General features: G+C 48.2%; 1 protein-coding gene across 1 annotated transcript in view; it reads right to left on the bottom strand.

Annotated features, from left to right (window-relative positions):
• Positions 1–363: 363 nt before the first annotated feature.
• Positions 364–23438, bottom strand: part of Togaram2 (TOG array regulator of axonemal microtubules 2) — a 46905-nt gene continuing 23830 nt past the window's right edge. The window contains exons 13-19 of the mRNA XM_036171181.1: positions 22155–22313; positions 16904–17021; positions 16476–16570; positions 14538–14754; positions 13587–13803; positions 4797–4883; positions 364–771 (exon numbers count right to left, since the gene is read on the bottom strand). Coding sequence (XP_036027074.1) covers positions 431–771; positions 4797–4883; positions 13587–13803; positions 14538–14754; positions 16476–16570; positions 16904–17021; positions 22155–22313 — 1234 coding nt within the window. The 3' untranslated portion in view covers positions 364–430. The remainder of the gene's footprint in view (positions 772–4796; positions 4884–13586; positions 13804–14537; positions 14755–16475; positions 16571–16903; positions 17022–22154; positions 22314–23438) is intronic.

The following is a 23438-nucleotide window of genomic DNA, read 5'->3' on the forward strand; positions in this document are numbered from 1 at the left end:
CAGCTGCTCACAGATGTGGGGGCTGGGCTGTATTCCTGCAATATGGGGGCCTATGTTTCCCTTTCTTTCCCAGATACTTGTCACTGTCTTTTTTTTTTTTTTTTGGAGCTGAGGCTCGAACCCAGGGTCTTGCACTTGCTAGGCAAGCGCTCTACCACTGAGCTAAACCCCCAGCTCATACTTGTCACTGTCTTATCTAAAACTAGGTCTGTTGTTGTGTTTTGTAAACCGGTCTGATGGAAAAGTCCTGTGGTTAAAAAAGTGTAAGGTTAAAAAAAAAAACTTAGAAAAATAAGCAATTATTTTATTTCTACTTCAAAATAGACTATGTACATCGGGGACTCTAACAGGAAGAGTAGGTCATGAGGTGACTCCATCATAAAAAATAAGATAAGGTAAAAAATAAAAATTTCCCATTTCAGACCCATCTTTAATCCGGCTGCTGGGGGCAGCTGGTCCCAGTCATCTTGCTGTTGGGGAGCATTATTTCTCCATTGGTGACCTTGTCATTGCCCCTCAGAGATTCAGAGTCTAAAAGTCCCTGGAGTGTCTTGAGGACATGCTGGGGCTGATTGGCAGCGAAGTCCTGCAGGCGGGACCCCATTTGTTCCTGGAGGCTCCCTGCCAGCCGGCATACCACCGTGCGGACGTTGCCACCACGCCCAGGCAGCACACCATTGCCAATCATTTTGTTCAGGAAGTACCAGAGGACTGGAAGGACGTGCCGCTCCACAGCCTGAGGCTTTCGGGGGTACACTGAGGCCACCAACACTGTCACAAAGAAAAGAGGGAGGTTCATTTGAGCTGCACACTCTATCACCAATCCTGTGCTCTGGAGGGCGGGCACCCCAGCAGGGCTTATTTCCCACCTAGGCCCTGTGCACAAGCCTCAAGATGTTCAGGGGCCCATTAAAATGTTTCAATTTATTTTAACATCAGAAGAGAAATATTGGTTTGTATTCATAACAGTCATAAAATATAATTTTATTTTTTTATGAAAGAAAGGACCACAAAAGCCAATGCAAATGAGGTAGGTCCATGACGATCGTAATGTGTTCCCTCTGCCCCAGTGAGGGAAATGAGGTGGATTGCAATCCCACCTCTACCATCTTCCAGGTGTGTGAACTTGAGAAAGACACCACCTCTCTAAGCTCTTTTACACACATAAAGTAAGAATCGCTACACAGAGAAACCCTGTCTCAAAAAACCAAAATAATAATAATAATAATAATAATAATAATAATAGTAATGTAGAAAGCAACTGAGGAAGATACTGTAGATCAACCTCTGGCCTCCACATGTACACATATGCACACCCACCCATACACACACACACACACACACACACACACACACATTCTAATGCCTGCTACAACATGGGTGAACCTTGAAGACTTTTCGCTAAGTGAAATAAGCCAGTCTCCAGAAGATAAACTTATATGAAGTGCCATGGAGGAAGTCAGTGTCACAGAAACAGGAAGCAGAACGGTAGTTGCAGGGGCTGAGGGGCTCAGGGAGTTATCGTTTGATGGGGTGAGAGTTTCCAGTTTCACAAGATGAAAAGAGGTGGGTGGTAGTGATGGTTGGACAACATTATGAATGCAGTCAATACCCAAAGAACCTCCTTAAATGGAGTGGTAAAGTTTATGTTACATGTATCTTAAAACAATAAAAAATGTAGGGAAACCAATAAAAAGGAAAAGGAGAGAAATCCCAAGAACCATCCCAAACCCCGACCTTAACTCCTAACCCTAACTGGAACCCAGACCAGGAACAAGACATTGTCCCACAATGGGGTCACCAGCCCTTGCCCTATCAGATCCTTCTTCTCTCCTGCCATGGCTTGTCTACAGACCCTCCTGAACTCTGACCCTCTGTGCAATGAGCTACTCACTCTCTTGACCTCCAAAGACCAAGAACAGCAACCTGCCCACCTCAGCTGCCCAGGCCACACTCCCTCCCCTGCTCACATCTCAGCCACCCCGGAGCCCTGGTCCCCAGGCACAGGGACATGGTAGTCACTCAACTGGCCAGGTCAGTCTCTCGAGTTGGCAGAGGGACAGAAGCCCTCCGGGAACCATTGGGAAGAAGAAACCACCATTAAACTTGAGTTTAAAAGACAGCTGAAGTAATTACAAAAGATTTACTCCTAGTGAACTGTGTTGCTCTAGTCCATGCCTGTGTCAGAGGCGTTTCTAGAAAACACCTAGTTAGCAGAAGAGCTTGGGAGAAACTTGCTTTGGTGGTCTCTTAAAAAGAAATGGGGAATATTAACAGTAAGTGGATAATCTATGGTGAGACTCCTCTCCCACCTCAGCCCTCGAAGTTACCTGCAGGTGCTGGTGTGTTTGTATTGGTTTTTGTTTTTTTTTGTTGTTGTTGTTTTTTTGTCTTGTTTTTGGTTTTGGCAGGGTCTTCTATACCCCAGGCTGGTCTCAAACTCCCTATGTAACCAAGGATGCCTTTGAATGTTTGATCTTGTCATTTCCACATCCCAAGCACAGGGATTACAGGCTTGTGTCACCGTGTCCAGTACACAATGCTGCCAATCAAACCCAGGGTTTCATGCATGCTAAGCAAGCATGCTAACACTGAGCTCTGTTCCCAGGACTTCTTTTCTTCAGTGCAAGGGACGGAATCTGGGACTTCGTACATTATGGTCAAGCACTCTACCACTGAGCTATAGCCGTAGTCTGCAAAACACCGATTGTGGGCCACGGGAAAGGGTTGTGTATGGTCTCCTGGGTGATCTTAGTTCCACGCCCCCCCATCCTCACCCCCAAGGCATCCAAACCCCACACTGAAGCCACCATGGATGCTCCCAGCCCTCATGCCACATCTTTAGAGGAGGTCTGGTACTGAATGAGAGGTAAAGAGTCACTTTGGGGACATAGGGAAGACTGAACCAGGACACAGAGACAAGGTCTGGGGCAAGAGACGGGACAGGGAAGCCAGAATTCAGAGGTAGCACCCGAGTCCTTAACGATGCTACTTGTGACAACCAAGCATCTTCTGAGCATCCAAGACTCGGACACATCGGGGGAGGCAGCACCCTGGTGACTTACCATGGGGTGCATTCCCAAGAGCATGGGAAAAAAGGGACAGAGGAGGTGATGTGAGGTGCTAAGATGGTATGGGCATCACCCAGGTGGAGAAGAAGATGGCACCTGCCAGTTTCTGTCTGGCCAAAGAAGCAAAAAAATTTTTTTTTTAATTTTCATGACAATCATCAGCTACTGAATCATGGACTAGGCAGTGCCTACCTGAAAAAGCCATTCCCTCCTGACTCATCAGTGGAAGCCAGATGAGGGGAAACACATCTGTAATCCCAACAGTAAGGAGACTGAAGCAGGAGATCTTTACATATGAGGCCAGCCTGGGCTACATAGGGAGAGACTATTTCCAAAACAAAACACAAACAAACAAAAAACAAACAAAGGGAGTCTATGTCTGGTGATAGCTAAGTCAGCCAAGTACTTGCCTTACACCCTGAATTCTATCCCCAGAACCCACATATAGTGGTTTCTATGAGAAATGCCTCTCCTAGGCTCAGATACTGAACACTCCATCCCCAGTTGGTGATGCTGTTTAGAGATACAGTGTGGCCTTCCTAGAGGAAGCACATCACTTGAGAGACAGGCTTCGAGAGTTTCCGGCTTCACCTCACCTCCAGTTTACTCTCTCTGCCTCATGTCTGCATCTGAATATATGATCTCTCCGCTTCCTGCTCTGGCTGCCTCCCACCACGCCTTCTCTGCCATGATGGACTTGTATCCCTCTAGAACTATAAGCCAAAATAAACTCCGTCTTCCATGCATTGCTTTTGGTCATGGTGTTTTACTACACTAACAAAAAAGTAACTAATACACCAGAGAGAGAGAGAGAGAGAGAGAGAGAGAGAGAGAGAGAGAGAGCGAGCTTGAGTGTAATCAGCCCCCATAATCTCATAGGGAGTGGCACTATTAGGAGGTGTGGCTTTGCTGGAGTGGGAATGGCCTTGTTGGAGGAAGTGTGCCACTGTGGGGGCGGGCTTTGAGGTTTCCCATACCCAGGATACCACCAAACATGTCAGATAACTTCCTATTGCCTGCAAGCCAAGATGTCGCCAGTACCATGTCTGCCTACACGTCATTATGTTCCCTGCCACGATGATAATGGACAGAACCTCTGTCAGAGAACCACCCCAACTGAATGTTTCCTTTATCAGAGTCGTAATTGTCATGGTGTCTCTTCACAGCAATAGAAAACCCTAAGACAGACAGATAGACAGGTGTGGTGGCTTGTGCTGTGTACCCATCACTGAAGAGTAAATTCCAGCCATACTAGCCTACTTAACAAGTTCCTGTCCAATGAGAGACCCTGTCTTAAAAAAAAAAAAAAAAAAACCCTAAGTGTATACCACCTAAGGAAAGGATGTCAAAGAAGTCCTTTGGCCTCTATATTCATGTGCCCACACCTGCACATGCACACAGGCACGCGCGCACGCGCACACACATACACACACACACACACACACACACACACACACACTTTCTAAAAAGGTACTCAGTGGGATAGAGAAATCCAGATCTGTAATGAGGAAAAAATACAGTCTTAGAAACTATTTGGTTATATACATACGTACCTCACTTTCGCCAAAAACAAAGACTGTTTTCTGGTAATGTGGAGAGTGTCATAGAAAAAGCACACTATGAAATTTTTTAAATGGTCTTTGAAATCTAAAAAAAAACTATAAATTCCAGTAGAGAACAGTGATGGACAGGCTGTCTGGGCTGGGTGGGGTCACGGGTGCTCACCTGAAAGGCGTTCTGTGACAGCCAACACTGCAGGACCACTCAGGAAACGCACACGTCCGGCGAAGGCTTGAAGGAGGTAAAGGTGATCTGAAAGAGATGGAGATGTCAGCAACCAAGACATTGCCAGCTACACCAACACACCAGGCACTCACGGTGTCCACACGCCCTCATGAGGAAAGGGCCCTATGGGGAGCTGAATTAATTCTTCCAGATCCCTGGACTCCTGTGTGTGTGTGTGTGTGTGTGTGTGTGTGTGTGTGTGTGTGTGTGTGTGTGTGTGTGCGTGTGTGTCCATGCGCGCGTGTGCACGTATGCGTGTGTGTGTGTGTGTGTGTGTGTGTGTGTGTGTGTGTGTGTGTGTGTGTGTGTGTGTGTGTGTGTGTGTGCGCGCGCGCACATATGGAGACTGGAGGATAACCTCCAGTACTGGCCCTCACTTTCCACCTTATTTGAGACATGGTCTCTCACTCTCCACTGTTGTACGTCAAGCTAGCGAGCTCACAAGCTTCCGGAACTTGTGATATTAAGTCTGGCTGGAATGGCTTGATCTGGGGACTGGATCAGGTCCTTACACTTACATGACAAGTATTGACCCAGTGGGCTATCATCCCAGCCTAGGACCAGTTTTTGAAAAAGCATATGAACAAGATATTAGGGGAGAGTGGGAAGTCTAAAGCAGTTAGATTGACTCCAATCATTTATTCTCATCTGTCTGATTCATATTGTCTGATTTTCCAAATTGCCCTAAACTGAGGTTTGAAATAAAAGAAGGTAGATGGATGACCGGTAGACAGAAGACAGACACGCAAACAGCGATGCTCGCAGTAGACGAAGGAGGATGGCTACGTGGATATTTGAATGTATTTATAGCTTCGGGGTGAACGAGGCACTACCCGCTGGTCACACAAAGGTCGTTACAGGGATGGGGATAGCATTCAGAAGTCAAGGCTTTTATGAAAGACTGAACGCACACTCTGGTCATTAGGATACTCCATGTCAGGTTGTCACTTACTCCCACAGTGAGCACTTCCTGGTGCCCTTTATGTGACGGACACGGAGCCCAGAACTAGTCAAAAGGAGTCTCCCGACCCTCCAGGAGGTTTCTGTGATTTGAACATGAATCTCACCCAGGGTGCAGTCCTGTAAGAAGAGCCTGAGAGAGGGTTGATGCACACCCCTAGGTCTGTCCATGTGAAGGCACAAGAGCACAACATTCTGCTATCTCCCCACCACTCCTGCCACAAATCTGCAGGCACTGGCGTGCCCAGCTCCCAGCATGCTCAGCAACCAGCATTTTGCAACCACAACAGTCACGGAATAACTTAATGGAAAGTAAGGCAAGGTGTGCAATGCCCTTTTCAGGGCGATGGCTGTGGGGCTTGCCCACACCCGTTAGGCAGGCAGGGCAGGTACAGCCACCACCAAGTGTGTCCTGGTGTCTGAGTTCATTTTCTGCTTCCATGACTTTAAAAAACAGAATGAGCAATTGACAAATAATGAAACTTTATTTGGCTCAGGGTTGGGAGGCTGGAAAGTCCTAGAACAGGCACTGGCCTCTGGTGAGGACATGAGTCTTGCATTTGTCCATGGTGGAAGGCAGAAATGCATGCCTGTATGTGAGAAAGACAGAAAGATGCCCAAAGTCACCCTTTACATCAGGACCCCACCCTGTGATAGCGAGCCATCCCTGCAGCAATGTGTTCATCTGCCCTCACGGGCAGAACCCTTGACCTAAGCCGCTCTCAAAGGTCCTACTACTCACCACTACTACAGAGGGATTTCAGCTTTAGGATGGTTGGTGGGGAGACCGCAGAGCCAAGCGCCTGAAGTCAGGGGTCTGGGTTTAATAACTGCTTGGTCCAACGTAGCACAGTAAAAGCAAAGCTTCCCCCTCCTTAGCTCCTCACAGGACCCAGTCCAGCTCCTGGCCCTTGGCACAGTCCTCCAGAGCCAGAAAGAAGGGCACCTGGGGAGTCCTTGGAAATGAACCACCAGCCAACCAACCAGGCAATGCTCCCATAGCAACCAGCAGGGGCACCAGGTGCTCCATAAACGCTTGCAGTGTACAGGTACTTGACAAATGCTGGCTGAGTACATCTGCCTGGTAAATGTTTGTAGAGTCAGGGCATGGTTTATCCAGGCTTGTTTATGAATGTCGGAGCACTTTACTTGGGCATTTGGCCTTGTCTTGTTCTGGTCATCTCTATAAGAGTTGCCTTCAGGGGGCTGGAGAGATGGCTCAGCGGTTAAGAGCACCGACTGCTCTTCCAAAGGTCCTGAGTTCAATTCCCAGCAACCACATGGTGGCTCACAACTACCTGTAATGAGATCTGGTGCCCTCTTCTGGCCTGCAGGCATACATGCAGGCAGAATACTGTGTACTTAATAAATAAAATTTAAAAAAAAAGGAGTTGCCTTCTTGGGTCACACTCGGTTTTAATGAGACAAGGGAGCAAGATAAAGGGGTACAGGTTCAAGTTGCCTAAGCTTAAATCCTGTCTCATTCATATTTTACTATGTAACACTATATGAGAGCCACTCACTCCCTCTATGCCTCAACTTACCCATCTACAAAATGGGGACAAATCCTAGTTCCTTTCTGAGTTGCCGTGAGGTTTAGATGAGTTGATTTAATATTTAAGATTACACCCATATTACATAATTAATAATGTATCTGCTGTTCTAACGAGTTTTATTATTGCCCTAAAGTTCTTACAATGTAAAAATCAAACAAGAGGCCAGAACCTTGAGCTGGCTTGAGGTATCTCAGCAATAGAATACTTGCCTAGCATGTGTGAGGGCTCTGAGTTCAGTTCCAAGCATCATTTAAAAAAAAAAAGATGATTGTGGTGGTGATAATGACAATGAGGATGATGAAAAGGAATTTAACATTTGAAAGGCTAACATCGATACTCCATTAGCTAGGCCCACATTTCCAGAGGGTTCGTTTTGCCTCACAAGGAGGTCTAGACTTGGTACGCAGCGAGAAGAACGTAAGATGTCATGCATGAGAAGAAAACAGGCCTGGCTGCTCAGTCCGTCCCCCTGAGGCTCCCTTCTCTACAAAGGGACAGAGGGACCCCAGCATTACCACAGTTGTCCCACTTAGTGAAGCCCTGAGGCCACCAGGCCACGTTATCCTCGGACTACTTGAGAGCCACAGAACTGTATGTATCATTAAAAAAAAAGAAAAGAAAAGAAAGAAAAGAAAAGAAAAGAAAAGAAAAGAAAAAAAAGGACTCTTATTAACATTGGGCATCCTTCACTTTACCTTTCTTTCTTTCTTTCTTTCTTTCTTTCTTTCTTTCTTTCTTTCTTTTTTTTTTTTTAGTCTTCCTGTGCAGCTCTCAGAGATCTGCCTGTTTCTGCCTCCCCCTTCCTGTGCATATCCGTATACATAATTGTGATATTACACATTTGAATTTGCATCCTCTAACCAAATCAGAGCATGAGTGTTTGCATATGATAGCACACTGGAGCCAGGGGCTGCCCTGGAGTACACACACCTCGGCAGGTGGATCAGTTTCCCCTCCTCCTCTTTTGTTGGATGACCACACCTAGTTTGGGCCGCTCGGAGGACTGGTTACTGAACTGTGATGACTGGCCCCGATTGGTCATCAAGCCACTGTGCACACTGCCATGGTTTTCATACTTTCCTTTTAAAATTCTTCTATAGGGAGATGGTTCAGTCGGTAAAGGACTTGGCACACAAGCTTGTTGACCTGAGTTCTGTGCCCAGAACATACACACACACACACACACACACACACACACACACACACACATACACGCACGCACGCACGCACGCACGCACAGGCACTGGCGTGCCTGGGATAACAGTGTGTCCTTAGAATCTCAGCACTGGGGAGTTGGAAACAGGTGGGTCCCTGGGGGCTTACTATGCAGTTATTCCAGGACACAGTGAGAGATCCAATCTCAAAAATGAAGTAGAAAGCTCCCAAAGAATTACACCAGAAGTTGTCCCTGGCACCCATATAGACACAGACAGACAGACAGACAGACACACACACACACACACACACACACACACACACACACTTTCATGAGTTGGTACTTGTCATAAGTGGGTTATAGTCCTTTCAAATGCTTTAGATTTTTCTATTTCCCAATAATTAACAAGCGTGATTTTTTTTTTCTTTTTGATCTTTTTGAGACAGAGTTTCTCTGTGTAGCCCTGGCTGTTCTGGAACTCACTCTGTAGACCAGGCTGGCCTTGAACCAGATCCTCCTGCCTCAGCCTCCCGAGTGCTAGGGTTAAACCCATGAGCCACCACTGCCTGGCCTAACAAGCATGATTTTTATAGAAAAGAACGAGATTTCATGTTTAAGTAACTAGTAAGGCTACAAATTAGCACTGAAAACCAGCTGCTGCTCACTTGCTTTCTCTTTGAAGTTTTCAGACGGGGGCTCACATACAACCCAGATTAGCCCTAACTCATGTTAATCCTCCTGCCTCCAAAAATGCTGGGATTACAGATATGGACCATGAATATCTGCTCTGAATAGAACTTAAAGGAAAGAGTCCACATCAAAACTGGATTCACTTGAGGCTTTTCACTGGGTGAACCTGGACACCTATGGACTTTTTTGAGAGTTTGATATATTGGAGAGGCAGCTGGATGCAGAGTCTAAGCCCGTTGACAACATGATGCCAGTCATATGATTTACAGACATTTAAAGTCAGAGAGCAAACAACAAAATTAGATCCAAGCCTACCCCCACCCCCAAGCTTATCTGGCCTCTCCAGCTGGCCAGAGCCAGAACTAAATTGAGAGCTCCTCTTGGCCATGAGACACCGGAATGTCAAGGTCATCTGGGGAAGGCAGAGCTGTCTGCAGCCTGAAGTTTTCATCAGGCAAATAAATATCTTCTCCACCTAACCCAATGATAACAGAGCCCAGCGGGGCCAACCAGTCTGCTCCGGCACTTCCTTAATCCTCAAAGAAAAAGAAACTCCCCTGAAATCACATCTCGGTAGTAGGGAAAACGGCACTGGGTCTCAAGTTCAGAGAAATCCCAAAGCAGTAAGAGGGTGATGAACGGCAGAGGCCAGGCCACAAGCTGCCCAGGCTCCTTCCTGTCCACCACAGCCTCAGGGTGACCTGTTATGTCACCCAACGTCATATCCAAGCCACTAACCCTCAGGGAAACCAAGGAAGAAGACATGATTGGGGCTGATGAGACCATGCTGTCAATGAATTTCACAACCAAGCAGCATCTTCAGCGGTGTCGTCCTAGGAAAGCCAGCCTCCCCCGTTTAGCTGTGACATCTGGACTTGTCGCCAGAGGACAGCAGTCTCACTTGGCAGGAAACAGACTGGAGCACGTTGTGCGATCACTCTGGCCTTCCCTATTTAAGAACTGCCCAGCATTTTACAGGCCACCTCCAGCCTGGAGCCCAAAACCTCCCCGGAGGGCCACGGAGAAGCAGGCTGTGGAGAAAGCACCTTTGTAAGAGGGGTCCAAAGGACAACTGGAATTACCAGGCTTAGCTGGGTAGTTTGGGAAGACTATGTTTATTTCCTGTCCCCACTGCCCGAGGCTCTGCAGTGACCACCCAAAGCTCTGGGCAGTGGGACGTTCACTCGTGTCTCTGCTGAGCTACCTTCAGCTCAATCTAGGCAGATGAAAACCCTTCCTGGGGACAACATGATTCTACCCTTGGTACTCACTGGGGGCAATTAAATTCCCCATGTCGCTAACCTAAATCCTTAAGCTTGCCACTTCATAGTCAAAAACACCTTCAGAATCCGTGTTGCTAGTGAGACTGAGAAGGCATGCCACACAGCAAACCCAGCTTGTCCAGAGAACTCTTTCCCACGCCTGCTCAAACACCACCACACCCAGAGCCAAGATAGCACGCTGCACCATGTCCTCTCCACGGGAGCTTTCGCCAGGGATTTATTGGGTTCCCTTGGAACTTGAGGCCAACACTATTCCATTTCAAACCTCAGCACTGACCTAAGGAATAGAGAAGATAGCACCCCCTCACACTGGCATCATTCTCCCTGAACCAAAGACTCTGCCTGGTGGACCAGAAGGACTGTTTTCATCTGTATCCAAGAGGACTTTGTCCCAACTGGGAGAACCACATAGCTAAACCCCTGATTGCAATGTGCTGGTCCCCACGGGTTTCTGTGTTGGAGCCTGGTCCTTAGCGAGGAAATGTTGGAAAGTAGACTTTTAGGAAGTAGACAATAATAGAAAGTAATGAGGTCATTAGGAGCACTGCCCTTGGAGGGATTTAATATAGGCCTTGAGAAGTGAATCAGTTCCCACATACTTTCTTTAAAAAACAAATTACCCCCCCACCCCCGTGTGTGTGTGTGTGTGTGTGTGTGTGTGTGTGTGTGTGTGTGTCAGAGGCAACCTCAGATGTCAGTCCTTGCCTTCCACTTTGTTTGAGACCTGGGTTTAACCGCTGCATTCACCAGGGTAACCAAGCTTCCCAAGACTCTCCCTATCTCTGCCTCCCATTTCCCCACAGGAGCACTGGGTTACAGGAGTTCAGGCTTCCATGTCCCGCTTGAAGTGAGTTCCGGGATCCGAAATGGTGCTCTCGAACTGAAAACAATTCATTTACTGAAACTGCCACCTTCCTTCCTGTCTCACCTTGTAATCTCTTCCACAGGAACTCCCACCATTGTGACGACATCCATCACTGTGACGTCATCCACCATTGTGACGTCATCTATCACTGTGCCTTCATCCACCATTGTGATGTCATCCACCATTGTGATGCCATTCACTGTGAGGTCTTCAATAAAGCTGATCAGAAACTGGTGCCATGCTCTCTTGGACTTCCAGAACCATGACTTAAATTCCTTTTATAGGGGTTGGGGATTTAGCTCAGTGGTAGAGTGCTTGCCTAGCAAGCGCAAGGCCCTGGGTTCGATCCTCAGCTCCAACAAAAAAAAATTCTTTTATACACACACACACACACACACACACACACACACACACACACACACACTCATAATAACTTCCCAATCTTTGCTGTAGTAGCAGAAAGCAGACTAAAACACAGGCCATTCCCAGGTCTACTGCTCTCCAGGGAACTCATCCTAGGTGAGCACAGCAGATCCTCAGGTAGAGGGTATCTGACTCTCAGAACTATGGGAGATACTAAATTCTGTTGTCCAGAGTGCCAGGCTCTTCCATGCTGGGGAAGGTTGTCCCAATGGCAAAGAGCAGGCTGAAGCCCTTGGCGGAGCAAGAGTTAAAAGAGTCCACTCCCCAGACATGAGTGATCATCCTCCTCCAATACCTAAGCCCATTCTGCTTTGTGTAGGTTTTCCCAATAAATCCAGGGCCCGCGGTGATTTACCAAGAGCCTTGATTATTTGCAACAGCAATCTCACTCACCCAGAGCAGCTCAGGGAACAAGCTGTAATTTAGGGCTCGATTTGTATTGTTTGTTCCGTAGCAACAAACTCAGCAAATCATAAATTTCCTCCGCGATGAAATGTGGAAATTGACAATATTTATGAACTCAGGAGAGAGAGCAGGGCTTGACCAAGCCTTTGATTTGTAACTGAAACTCCTCCTGGTGGTTCTAGCTAGGACACAGCTTGCTGTCCCGGGTCCAGGAACTGGGCTCTGGCCAAGGCATGGGGAGGGAGGAGAGGAGAGTGTGCCAGGGATGTCTCGTCCAAGACATTCTGTGAATGCGGAGGCCAGGTGCCACCTTGTACCTATCCGATATACAGCAATCTTCAGATACAAGTTCCTTCACACGAGCCCAGACAGAAGCCTACTAAGGTACTGCTTTCTCAGTACGCCTTAAGTTTCAAATGTGCCCTTCCCTCTAGGGATATACTAACCACGAAAGGAAATGGAGATGCACCAAAGAGTCCACCTGACATTGGGGAACTGAGTTGAGATGCTGCAAAGTGAGTAGGCTCTGACATGCTCTTGCCTCTCGTGATGGCTGCCCACTGCCCCTTCCTTTCTTCCTCCGTCTCTGCTCCTCTCTTACAGTCCATCACCAACCCCTGGCACAGACAGACCTTGCCGAGCACTCCTCACTCACCTCTGTGGTGCCCTGTGTGGCCCTGAGAAGTCATTTTCCTCGTGTGACCGACTATAGGGAGGCTGGATCAAATCCTCTCTCATCACCTCCATTCCTGACCATGCAGTGCCTAGTAGACTGTGGTGGTTTGAATAAGAATGGTCCCATAGACTCATATATTTGAATGCTTGGTCATTAAGGCTGGTACTACTTGAGAGGGATTAGGAGGTGTGGCCTTGTTGGAGGAGGTGTGGCCTTGTTGGAGGAGGTGTGGCCTCGTTGGAGGAGGTGTGGCCTCGTTGGAGGAAGTGTGTGAGTGGGGGAAGGCTTTGGAGTTTCAAAAGTTAGAGCCAGTCCCAGTGTCTGTATCTTCCTGCTTCCTAGGACCTGGATGTAGAAGCCTCATCTACCTCCACAGCACCATGTCTGCCTGTGTACCACCATGCTTCCCACCAAGGTGATAATGTACTAAACCTCTGGAACAGCCAGCCCCAGTTACTTTCTTGTCTAAGAGTTGCTGTGGTCATGGTTTCTCTTCACAGCAATGGAACACTGACTAAGACATAGACAGAACATGGAGAAAAGCCTCCAGCCAGGAACTTGAGGGCCCTACAGTGTCAACACCTGCTCTGTACAGCCTCAGACAAAACCACCAGAGTTGTCTGCAACTCAGCTGACCCCCACACAAATAGATGTGAGTGGTGGCTCAGGTGCCTGTGCCTCCCACAGCCCCACAGGGACTACATTGGGATGCTCACCTAGGCTGTCCATCATGGCGTCCAGCACAGTGGAGGCAGCGGTGGAAATCCCAGAGTTCTTAGAGTTGAGGTTGTCAGCCACTGCAATGATGAGGGAGAGCAGTATGGGGTGGATGCTCTCCTTCAGGATGGGAAGCATCTGAGCGAGGGATTCCAGTGCCCACTGGTTCACTTTCTTGTTGGAATCCTGAAGCCGTGGGGTAAAAGTATCAAAGACCTATTGAGGGGAGAATCAAAGAGTTCGTGGGCACTCAGGGTTGGCAGGAGTTGGCTGGGATTCCTCCTGCATCCCTGAAAAGGGTCCCCCAACCTGTGCTAGCACATTCCCAATGAAGAAGAGCTCATCTCCTCGGAAGGGGAACAGGCCAAAAAGGAGGGACAGATGTGTACTGAGCGTTCTTCACACGCCAAACATCCAGAGCATCAGGATAAGCCCTATTCACCGTCTCACACTGATGACCTTAGCAACCCGTGTTACTGTTATAACTCTCCACTTTCCCATTGACAATGAAGGCTCACAGAGGTTACTGAGTCTCTTCAGACCACACAGCTAGTAGGGAACCTGACTCAGCCTGGGTTTCCACCTGCCTATCAGCATCACTCCAAGTGTGTTCAGCCTGTTACCCAGCCTGTCCATCATTCATGACCCAGCCACTGTCCAACCACGGGCTCTGATACCAAACATTATTCAAATAACTAATTGGATGTGACCCAAGATTTTGACTATGGCACCCTCTCTGGCAGAGGGATGGAAGCCAGGCAGGGAATCTCTGAGCATTCTAAAGATGTGCTCAACCCCACAGTCACATCCAACTAGTCATTCGACATTACAGAGACTGTAGGAAGAGTGGGTGCTTAGTGGGCTCTCTGAGCATCCCCTCCAAACCAGTTCAGAGCTCTCCAGATCGAACCCACAGGGAGAAACCACAGAGGACAGGGGTGGGTGCTCACCTGGATGAGGTTGGCAGCAATGAGCTCTGGCTTGGCCTTGCAGTATTCAAGAAGCTTCCCGACACCTTCCATCCGAGCCGGAAACTCCTTGGCCTCCAGCAGCCTGGTCAGCTCCCGTAACTGCTCTGCCAACTCCACACCACCCCGCTTGGAGGAACGGAGTCCCATCAGCCGTGGGCCATTGGAGCCTAGCCTAGGCGGAAGCAGGATCTGACCCCTGGGGAAGAGCCCAGGGGATGAACACAGCTCTCATCCCGAGCCACATCCCACTGCTGGGTAAGGCAGAAATGGTATCTCCTGTACCTTCATCCAAACCCCACCTCTCCTCTAAATGTTGCTTGAGGACACTGTTGGGAACTCTGGGCTTCTCTTTTCCTCAAAGGGCAACAAGCAAGGCTCTCCCTGAGTTTCTATCCTCCCTCTCCCTTCCAAGGACATGTAAGGAATTGGGGGTAGGGAGGATAAGTGTCATGGAAAGATGGCTGGTGCCAGTGATGGGGGAGGAGGTGCTGAGGATGGAACCCCTGGTCTCATGTAAGCTAGCTAGACAAGTGTTCTACCACAGAGAAGCACAGCCCGGCCACCAGCCCAGCTAGAGCATATGTAACCTAAGAGTAAGGGAAGATTCAAGACTCTGGAGGCCATCACACTTCTATCTCTGCTTGGCTCCTTGTTAGCTGGGCTCATTCAGTCCTCCAGGAACAGAGAGGATTTGGATCGCATGGCCATCAGAGCCTAGACAGTTCAGCCAGCATGAGAGAGGCTCCATGCAGGATTCCTACCTCCCACACTTAGTTCAAAGCCAGGGTCTCTGATCCCCTTCTCTATACCCAGGTCCCACCCAACAGGTTCCAAATTCCATCCATTCTAACATTTGTTTCTGCATCTCACATTCTTGCCTACTGAAAACCAAGAGGTGTGCTTGGGCCCTGAGAACAGAGATGAGATACACAGTCTTTGCCTTAAGCGTCTCACGGACATATGGGAGACAGAGGTATAAAGAACAGGGACAGCTGTCTACTCTGAGGATATGGGGCCACAGTGTCAGAGAATGTCTGGGAGAAGGTAACAGGCAAGCTGCATCTTATAGAATCAACAAGCAAGTTCTAGGTGCTCAGGGGACGTGAAGATGGAATGTATCAGGGAAAGAAAGCATGAGGAGGAGAAGGCTGGGAAGTGATCCAGTCTCGGGAGGTAGAGTACCAGAGTACAGGTCATCACCAAAGAGCTGGGCAGGGCTTTCCCTGGCATCCCACTAATGGTCAGCTGGGATCCTCACAGGGCATGGCAGAAGGGTTCATATTTCAAGCAGAGGGTTCCTGCTTCATTTTCATCTGTTCCCAGTACACACCCTCCAGCCTTCCAGCCAGGTCCTCTTGTCTACCTCTGTCCAGCTCTGCCTAGGAACGAGTCCCAAGCTGACCAGTCTAGTGGCTAAAGGACATGTTGATCTAAGTGAACAAGGAGATACTGAGCTTACATGGAGAGCCTGGCCAACACAGAAGCACATCCCCTCTGCCAGGACTACCTGACTCAACATCTCTGGCAGATGCTGCCAAGCCAGGATTGGGTCTGCCTAAGATGTGGGACAGGGAATGTACCCCACAATCCATCATTACAGACACAAACCCAACTAGATTTCAGACACGTCCCAGTCCACAATCAACCCCATGGGCAATTAAGACACCATTAGCAGGCTGGAGAGATGGCTCAGAGGTTAAGAGCACTGACTGCTCTTCCAGAGGTCCTGAGTTCAATTGCCAGCAACCACATGGTGGCTCACAACCATCTGTAATGAGATCTGGCGCCCTCTTCTGGCTTGCAGGCACACATGCAGGCAGAGCATTGTATACATAATAAATAATTTTTTTTTTTTTTTAAAAAGACACCATTGGCAGCTTTGGTCATGGGGCCCCAGAGACACAAAAACAGCCATACCTCTCCTGACCGGGCAATCCATTCTCACACACCACCAAACTCTTCAACACCTTGTGGCCTTTGGCAGATGGAAGTTCATGATTGTCTTGTATTCCCTTGAGAAACAGACACAGAACATAAGCCAAAGGGGGTGGTTTCATGTTCCAGTATAAAGCATAACAAGATGGATAATCTTTCCACCTGGGAGCACCCCCAAAGTCACAGTCTAGAGTCCTGGAGGTAGCTGGACAGATCTTCACTCAAGACAAAAAGGAATGGGGGCCCAGGGAGCTTGAGACGCATGGGGGCAGACCTGAGTATGGGCACTGGGAAGAGGAAACACAACCCTAACCCTGAGTCATGATGAAATGGCAGGTCCTGGAACTCCAACTCATTCATTCCCCGCACCTACATGAGGGCTGTCGGCCACTTGATTTCCACTAGCTCACCCGCTGTCTCATGGCCGCCATGACTTTCCGTAGGTCATGAGATGGGAGGGACTGTTTCAGAAATGCATCAAACTTTGCATTTGCCATCAAGATATTCACCATCTTCCGGCCATAAAACCTGCCACCAGGGAAAAAATATAAATGAAGAAATAGCCACGGAAAGGCCCAATAAATCCACTCTACAGCTTTATACAACTTTCCCAATTATAACAGGAGAGGCTGGCATACTTCTAATTAGGAAAGCAATCCCTACCCAGTTAAAAATTAGATTCATAAAAGAATAAACATCATCCATAATGCCATTACCAAGAGGAAATCACTATTAAATTTTAATATATTTTCTTAGTCTTTTTTCCCCTATGCATTTACATTTTAATAGATAGCAGAATACATGGGCAACTGGCTTACAGCCTTTTCTCTTATTAATCATCTGCCCAGGCTATGTAATATTCTTCATATGCACTTTTATTTTCAAGATTTTCTAAAATTTATGTGTATGTGTCTAGGGGTAAGTGTGGGCAGGTACCTGCAGCGTCCAAAAGGGGATGTCAGAGCTCCTGGAATTATGGGTGGTTATAACCTGTACAATGTAGGTACAGGGAATCGAATCTGGGTTCTCTGGAAGAACTCTGAGAGGTACCTGTCCATAACCTTACCCAGAGCCACAAGCAAAACAATATTGGCAGCACTGGCCATGGACAGACACACCCTTCCTCACTGGGAAGTGAGGCAAGTGTTCTTAGGCACTAAGCCATCTCTCCATCCCCATGGGTATCTTTTAAACAGCTGCTATCCATTATAGCTATTTACTCAATATATCCAATACCCAATATTATATAGCTATATATCCAATAGCAGAATATTTACTATCCTGCTGCATGGCTATCAGAAGTGTTGGTAAGTTTTTTCCCCCTGGTTTGGGACACCTAAAAATCTGGGGAAGGGTACAGGAGGGCACAGTCAGCTCTTCCTGGTGAATAGTGCTGGCTGAGTAAGAGAATCAAAAAGAGTTTGTGTTTGGGACTCAACAGATGAGCGAGAGTTCACTCTTAGGATAGGCCTAGGAAGCAAGGGGGGCATTCTAAAGTCGACAACATGGTCTGATACAACAGCCAGATATGGTTGGAGAATATGAGGCCAAAAGAAGCCAGTGTTTAGGGCAATGTGAAGGGCCTAGGCTTTGGCCTACAGGCAACAGGAAGCTAAGAAATGGCCAAATAATCTTGTTAGTCAACATATCTCCAGGCAATAAAGATGTCTCATTGCCTATAACTCCAGCTTCAGGGGATTCCGCATTCTTTTTTGACCTCCATGGTCACCCCATCCCCATCTCTCTCTCTCTCTCTCTCTCTCTCTCTCTCTCTCTCTCTCTCTCTCTCTCTCTCTCACACACACACACACACACACACACACACACACACACACACACACAATAATTTTTTTTAGCTCTGGCAAAAAGTTAGTAGCAAGGAGGCATGATTGGGAGCTTGGAGACCTTTTAGGAGGCCACCATCACAGAGCAGGCAAGAGATGAAATCCTGAGACACTCAAGAAAACAAAAATAACATAAGGACAGCCAGGTTCAAGAGCTGATAAAGGGGCCGAAATCACAGGACTGCCAAGCTGTCTGGAGATGGAGAAGAAAGCAATAGAACGATCATATTCCACACAACCTAAGACTGTGCTTTATAAAATGCATCGCGACTCTGTGTTCCACTAAGGAGAACCAGGACAAGAAAACGCTTGCTGCCCCGTGTGATGGCTGCCAGAGGAACAAAGGTCACATTAGTATGGTCTCTTCCTTCCTCTGGGTGGCATTCCTGCTTTGCAAGAAAACATGGGGTCATTCCTTCCACACGAAGTCTTGCTTAACTGATTGATGTCTCATTGCCGTCCCGATGAGCTATGTAACGTTTCACTGCTTTTCCCCTGGTTTCGGTGCCAAGAGACAGAATGACCCTTCTAAGGGGAAACAGGAGTTCTCAACATCCTCTGAACAGCACCCGAAGGGACCTCTTAAAATGAATCCCCCAGTCAACAAGCAAGGAAAAGTCCCTAGCATCACTCCTACAGGACAAACTTCAATTCCAAAGGTCATGAGATGAGCCACAGGCACCACCGAGCTTACAAATGTGCAGGTGGAAAACAAAACCCAGGTCATAGTCCCCGGTCGGGCAACAGCAAGTGAGAAAGGCCTCCGACAAGAACTTGTGTGCGTGGCAATATCAAAGATGCTGTGATGTAGAGGACAATGTGTCCAGGAGGGCTCGGTAAAGAATGAGAATCCCTATTTTGCGTCTTAGGTGACTTGGTAAGTGATGGTGACTTTGAACGACAGAGGGATACAACCCAAGAAGCAGGCTTAGGAAAAAGCAAAAAGTACTTTTGTTTTTAAGATTTATTTATTTATATAAAGTGTTCTGCCTGCATGTGTGCCTGCAGGCCAGAAGAGGGCGCCAGATCTCATGGTTGTGAGCCACCGTGTGGTTGCTAGGAATTTAACTCAGGACCTTTGGGAGAGTAACCAGTGCTCTTAACCTCTGAGCCATCTCTCCAGCCCACAAAAAGTTCTTTTGAGGACACTTTGCACTGAAGACGGGAGTGTGGCATCCAGGGATGGGGGCCCTGGTGGGATTAGAAGACTCTGAAGCTGACAGCAGGGGAGCCCGGGAGAGGAAAGGGAGGATGTGATGGCTAGCTTCCATTGGCAACTTGACATAAGTGGAGTCACCAGGAAAGGGAGTCTCAAGAGGAATGGTCTAGATGAGGTTGGCCTGTGGGCGCAGCTGTGAGGGTTGGTCTTTGTTGAGTCATTGAGATGGGAAGATACGTCTGCAATGTGGCCCATTTTATAGGCCCTGGACTGACTAAAAGGAGACCGCCGTGTAATGTGAATTCTCATTGGCCTTAGTAATAAGCACTCGGAGTCAGATATCAGGGTAAATGCTGGAAGATCAGAGATGTAAAGGAGCCAGCCACTAGAGAGACTTCTTACCTCTCGGAATCCTCAGACCAAAAAGGCTAAGCTCCTGTCTCTGCCCCACCTTATTACTGCCTCTCTCTACCCAGCCACATCACTTCCTGTTTCCTCCTCCCAAGTGCTGGGATTAAAGGCATGTGCCTCCCAAGTACTGGGAGCAATGGCATGAGAGCCCAAGTGCTGGGGTTAAGGTATGTGCCACCACTGCCTGGCCTCTAGTGGCTAGCTCCACACTTTAATCCCCAGGCAAGCTTTATCTGTTAGAGCACAAACAAAATATCACCACAGAGCTGGCTGAGCACATGTATGCGTGCCTTAATTCATTGCCTTGCGCTCCTGCCTGTGCAGGTAATGTGACTAGCTGCTTTGGGCTCCCACTGCCCTGTCTGCCCCACACCTGGAATTTTGAGCCAAAAAAAACCCCAAAAAACAAAAAACAAAAACAAAAAAACAAAACCCTTTTTTGAGTTGTTTGTGTTGAGTATTTTATCACAGCAATGGGAGGTGACACTAACACAGAGGACTAAGATCATTGCCAGGCCATCTCCAGATGCTAGGCAGACTGGCCCTAAGAGGCGAGAAGAAGCAGGAAGTCCATGACTCCAGAAACCAGAATACCATAAAGGAAAAAGAGATGTAGTTAGTGCCATCCACTGAGGGATTACATTTAGGAAGATATTAGGTCTTGATTTCCTCTCAACAACTACACACAACCCCAAGCCTTCTACTATAATGTTCCTCATTTCAGTGAACGGCACCACCATTGACCCAGATGCTCAGTTTAAAACCCAAAAGTCGGGTTGGGGATTTAACTCAGTGATAGAGTGCTTGCCTAGCAAGCGCAAGGCCCTGGGTTCAATCCTCAGCTAAAAAAAAAAAAAAAAAAAAAGCAATCCAAAAGTCACCTTTGATATACCTCTGAAACCCTCCCTGCCCATATCCTGATGGCTCTGCCTGCAAAACAGACCCAATGTCCTGGGCCAAGTCTGATGGAAAACAAAGTCACCAGGAAGAAAGACACTCGGAAACAATGGTGAGGCATCACTTTCTCCCCTCAGATCCATTCAAAGGGAAGGAGGAAACGAGGAAGAAGTGGATATTGCCACTCATTGGCCAGACCAAGGGGAAGCAGCACCTCAGGCACCAGGGGGGTCCTCAGGGGAAGCACTCTGGGTTATCCAGCATGGCCACTAGAGAGTGGGTGTCAGGGCTGTGCTGGGTTTATGCCAGAAGATTGCCACTCAGCAAACAAAGTGACCGGCAACACCCTGTAATGTGGTGGTGACAGAGAAGGGCAGGGACTTGAACTCTCCAGAGAACACAGAAGTGTGGACAGCTCATATGACCAACACACCACCTCAGCTCCACTGACTGGGGGGGAAGTGGGACCTCTAGAGCAGGGCCTGGTGGCCTAAGCCTCCTGATCCGTGCTCCTGTTCTCTGAAATGAAGGCATTAGACTGTCACTGTCACATTCACACAGACATAGTGTTAACATCCCAGGAAGTAAGAGGGTGGGATCAATTGCAATCAACTGGACCCCAACTCTGACTTTGGGAGACAGTCAGTCCCCAACGTACTTTAAAACCCTCTAGAACTCTCCCATCACACGGCCTAAAACCCCAGCTTTTCACCTTGGCTGCCAAGGTCCTTCACGATCTGGGCCTGTCTACCATGCCTGGCCATTGTTTTCTTTGTCCAAGCTGTTTCCGTCCTGGGCTCTTTATACTATTTCCTTTGCCTGGATTGCACGCTCAGATCCTCAGAGGACTAACTCCATCAACTTATCCCTGTCCAGCTCTCCCTGGCCTCAGCCTCAAGTCTCTCCCCCGCAATCTCCACCCCATTTTGCTGGTTTTTCACTTCTGTGTCCCTTATCTATCATCTAAAATGTTCATTATATTCATTGTTCACTGTGTATCGTCCTCAACCAGGAGGCAAGCTTCCACACAACAGAGGCTTAATTTTTCCTATTCATTTTCATATCCATACTTAGTAAAAACAACTCTCAGTAAACATTCTTGCAATAAAAAAAAATGGCTGAATAGTCTGAGATTGGAGCTGGGGCAGATGGACACAAAAAATAGAGGAAATAGAAGGTAAGAAAGAGTGGCCACTGACCACTGCCTGGACAGACTGGCCGTCATTCCAGAGGGAAGTGAGAACACAGTCAGAAGCAAAGGATCGAGCCTCCATCCATCTCCTTGTCTTTCTGCTAAACCCTGAGAACACTGAGCTGTGGGCCCACACCCAGTCCCGAGTCCTGCCCTACCTGGTGTCTTGGTTAGAGTCCTGGGCCAGCCTCACCAGGTTGTGCACCAGCATGTCTGTGTTGTCTCTAGAGCCTGAGAGAAGCTTTTCTGCGCCGATCTGCTCCAGGACAGCAGAGAGATGCTTGGCAGTACATTTCCGGACTAAGGGGTTCCGATGGCTACGAGAAACAGAATCACAGCCAAGAGGTTGGTCATGGAGGAGAGGGGAGCCCCAGACTCACACACATGCAGACTGTAAACCCATGCTCGCGGAAGCCATGACTTCAAAACCTATCCTGTGTGACTGGGGCACAGGGATGGTCTTTGAGTTCCCAGTGGCAGGGCTGAAGTTGACCACAGCATCAACGGGGACCGGGAAGAAGAGCTGCATGAAGCCACAGGGCAACCACACCACTTTCAAGGCATTCAAGAGCCCAAGCGAACCTTCTGCCACACCTGACGGTTACCATCTTTCTTCTGCCTAGGAAAACCCTTCCCAATCAATGTTTCTTCTTCCTTCCCTAGTCCCCTAGGCAGAATTTGATGCTCATTCTGAATCAGCACCTGCTTGGTCCCTGGTAAGTGTAGTTGTGTTCTTGTATCCCTCCCACCCCACCCCCCAAGTGAGCTGCTAGCTCCCTAGAATTGGATACTGTCCACCATCTTGGTTGCATCTCCCAGGCTCCTGCTGATGCTAAGCACTTGCATGGTGCTTAGTGACAGGGGGGTACACTCTTAGTCATTGAACAGGTGGCACCTCTGGTGACAGAAGCCCATCAAGTGTTGCCTCTTTCAAATGTGGCTTCTGTGTCCACTCACTCCCAGGCACTACTGACATGCCCCACACAGAAACACAGTGTCCCACTGTAGTGGACATAAAGGGGAACATCAGAGCTCTCCCTACTCAGTGCGACCCACGAGACTCTACATTGGCATCATATCAGCAAGGTCCCCAGGAGACTCAAACATATATAAGCCCCGTTCTGGGCATCTTGAGGACAGTCCACCCCGGTCCTTATTGACAGTGATCAATCGTCACACCCCCGACGTCAGGCACCATGCCAGGCTCATCTTATCCATCATCTCCCACCAACCATGAGTTGCTGTTGTCATCATATGGCAGGCAGGGAAACTGAGGCAAAGAGGAAAATCTAGCAAAGGCACCTCCATTTCTCCCAAGTTCACTCAGCCACAGCCGGTGTTCAGTAACACTGGGGAAAGCAGGCATTGTTCTGGATGCTGTGTCATGGAGCTATGCATTGACTCCTCACAACCACTTCAGGGGAGAGACGCCATTATTATCT

The sequence above is a fragment of the Onychomys torridus genome, chromosome 21, assembly GCF_903995425.1.
Source record: "Onychomys torridus chromosome 21, mOncTor1.1, whole genome shotgun sequence".
Taxonomy (NCBI): Eukaryota; Metazoa; Chordata; class Mammalia; order Rodentia; family Cricetidae; genus Onychomys; species Onychomys torridus.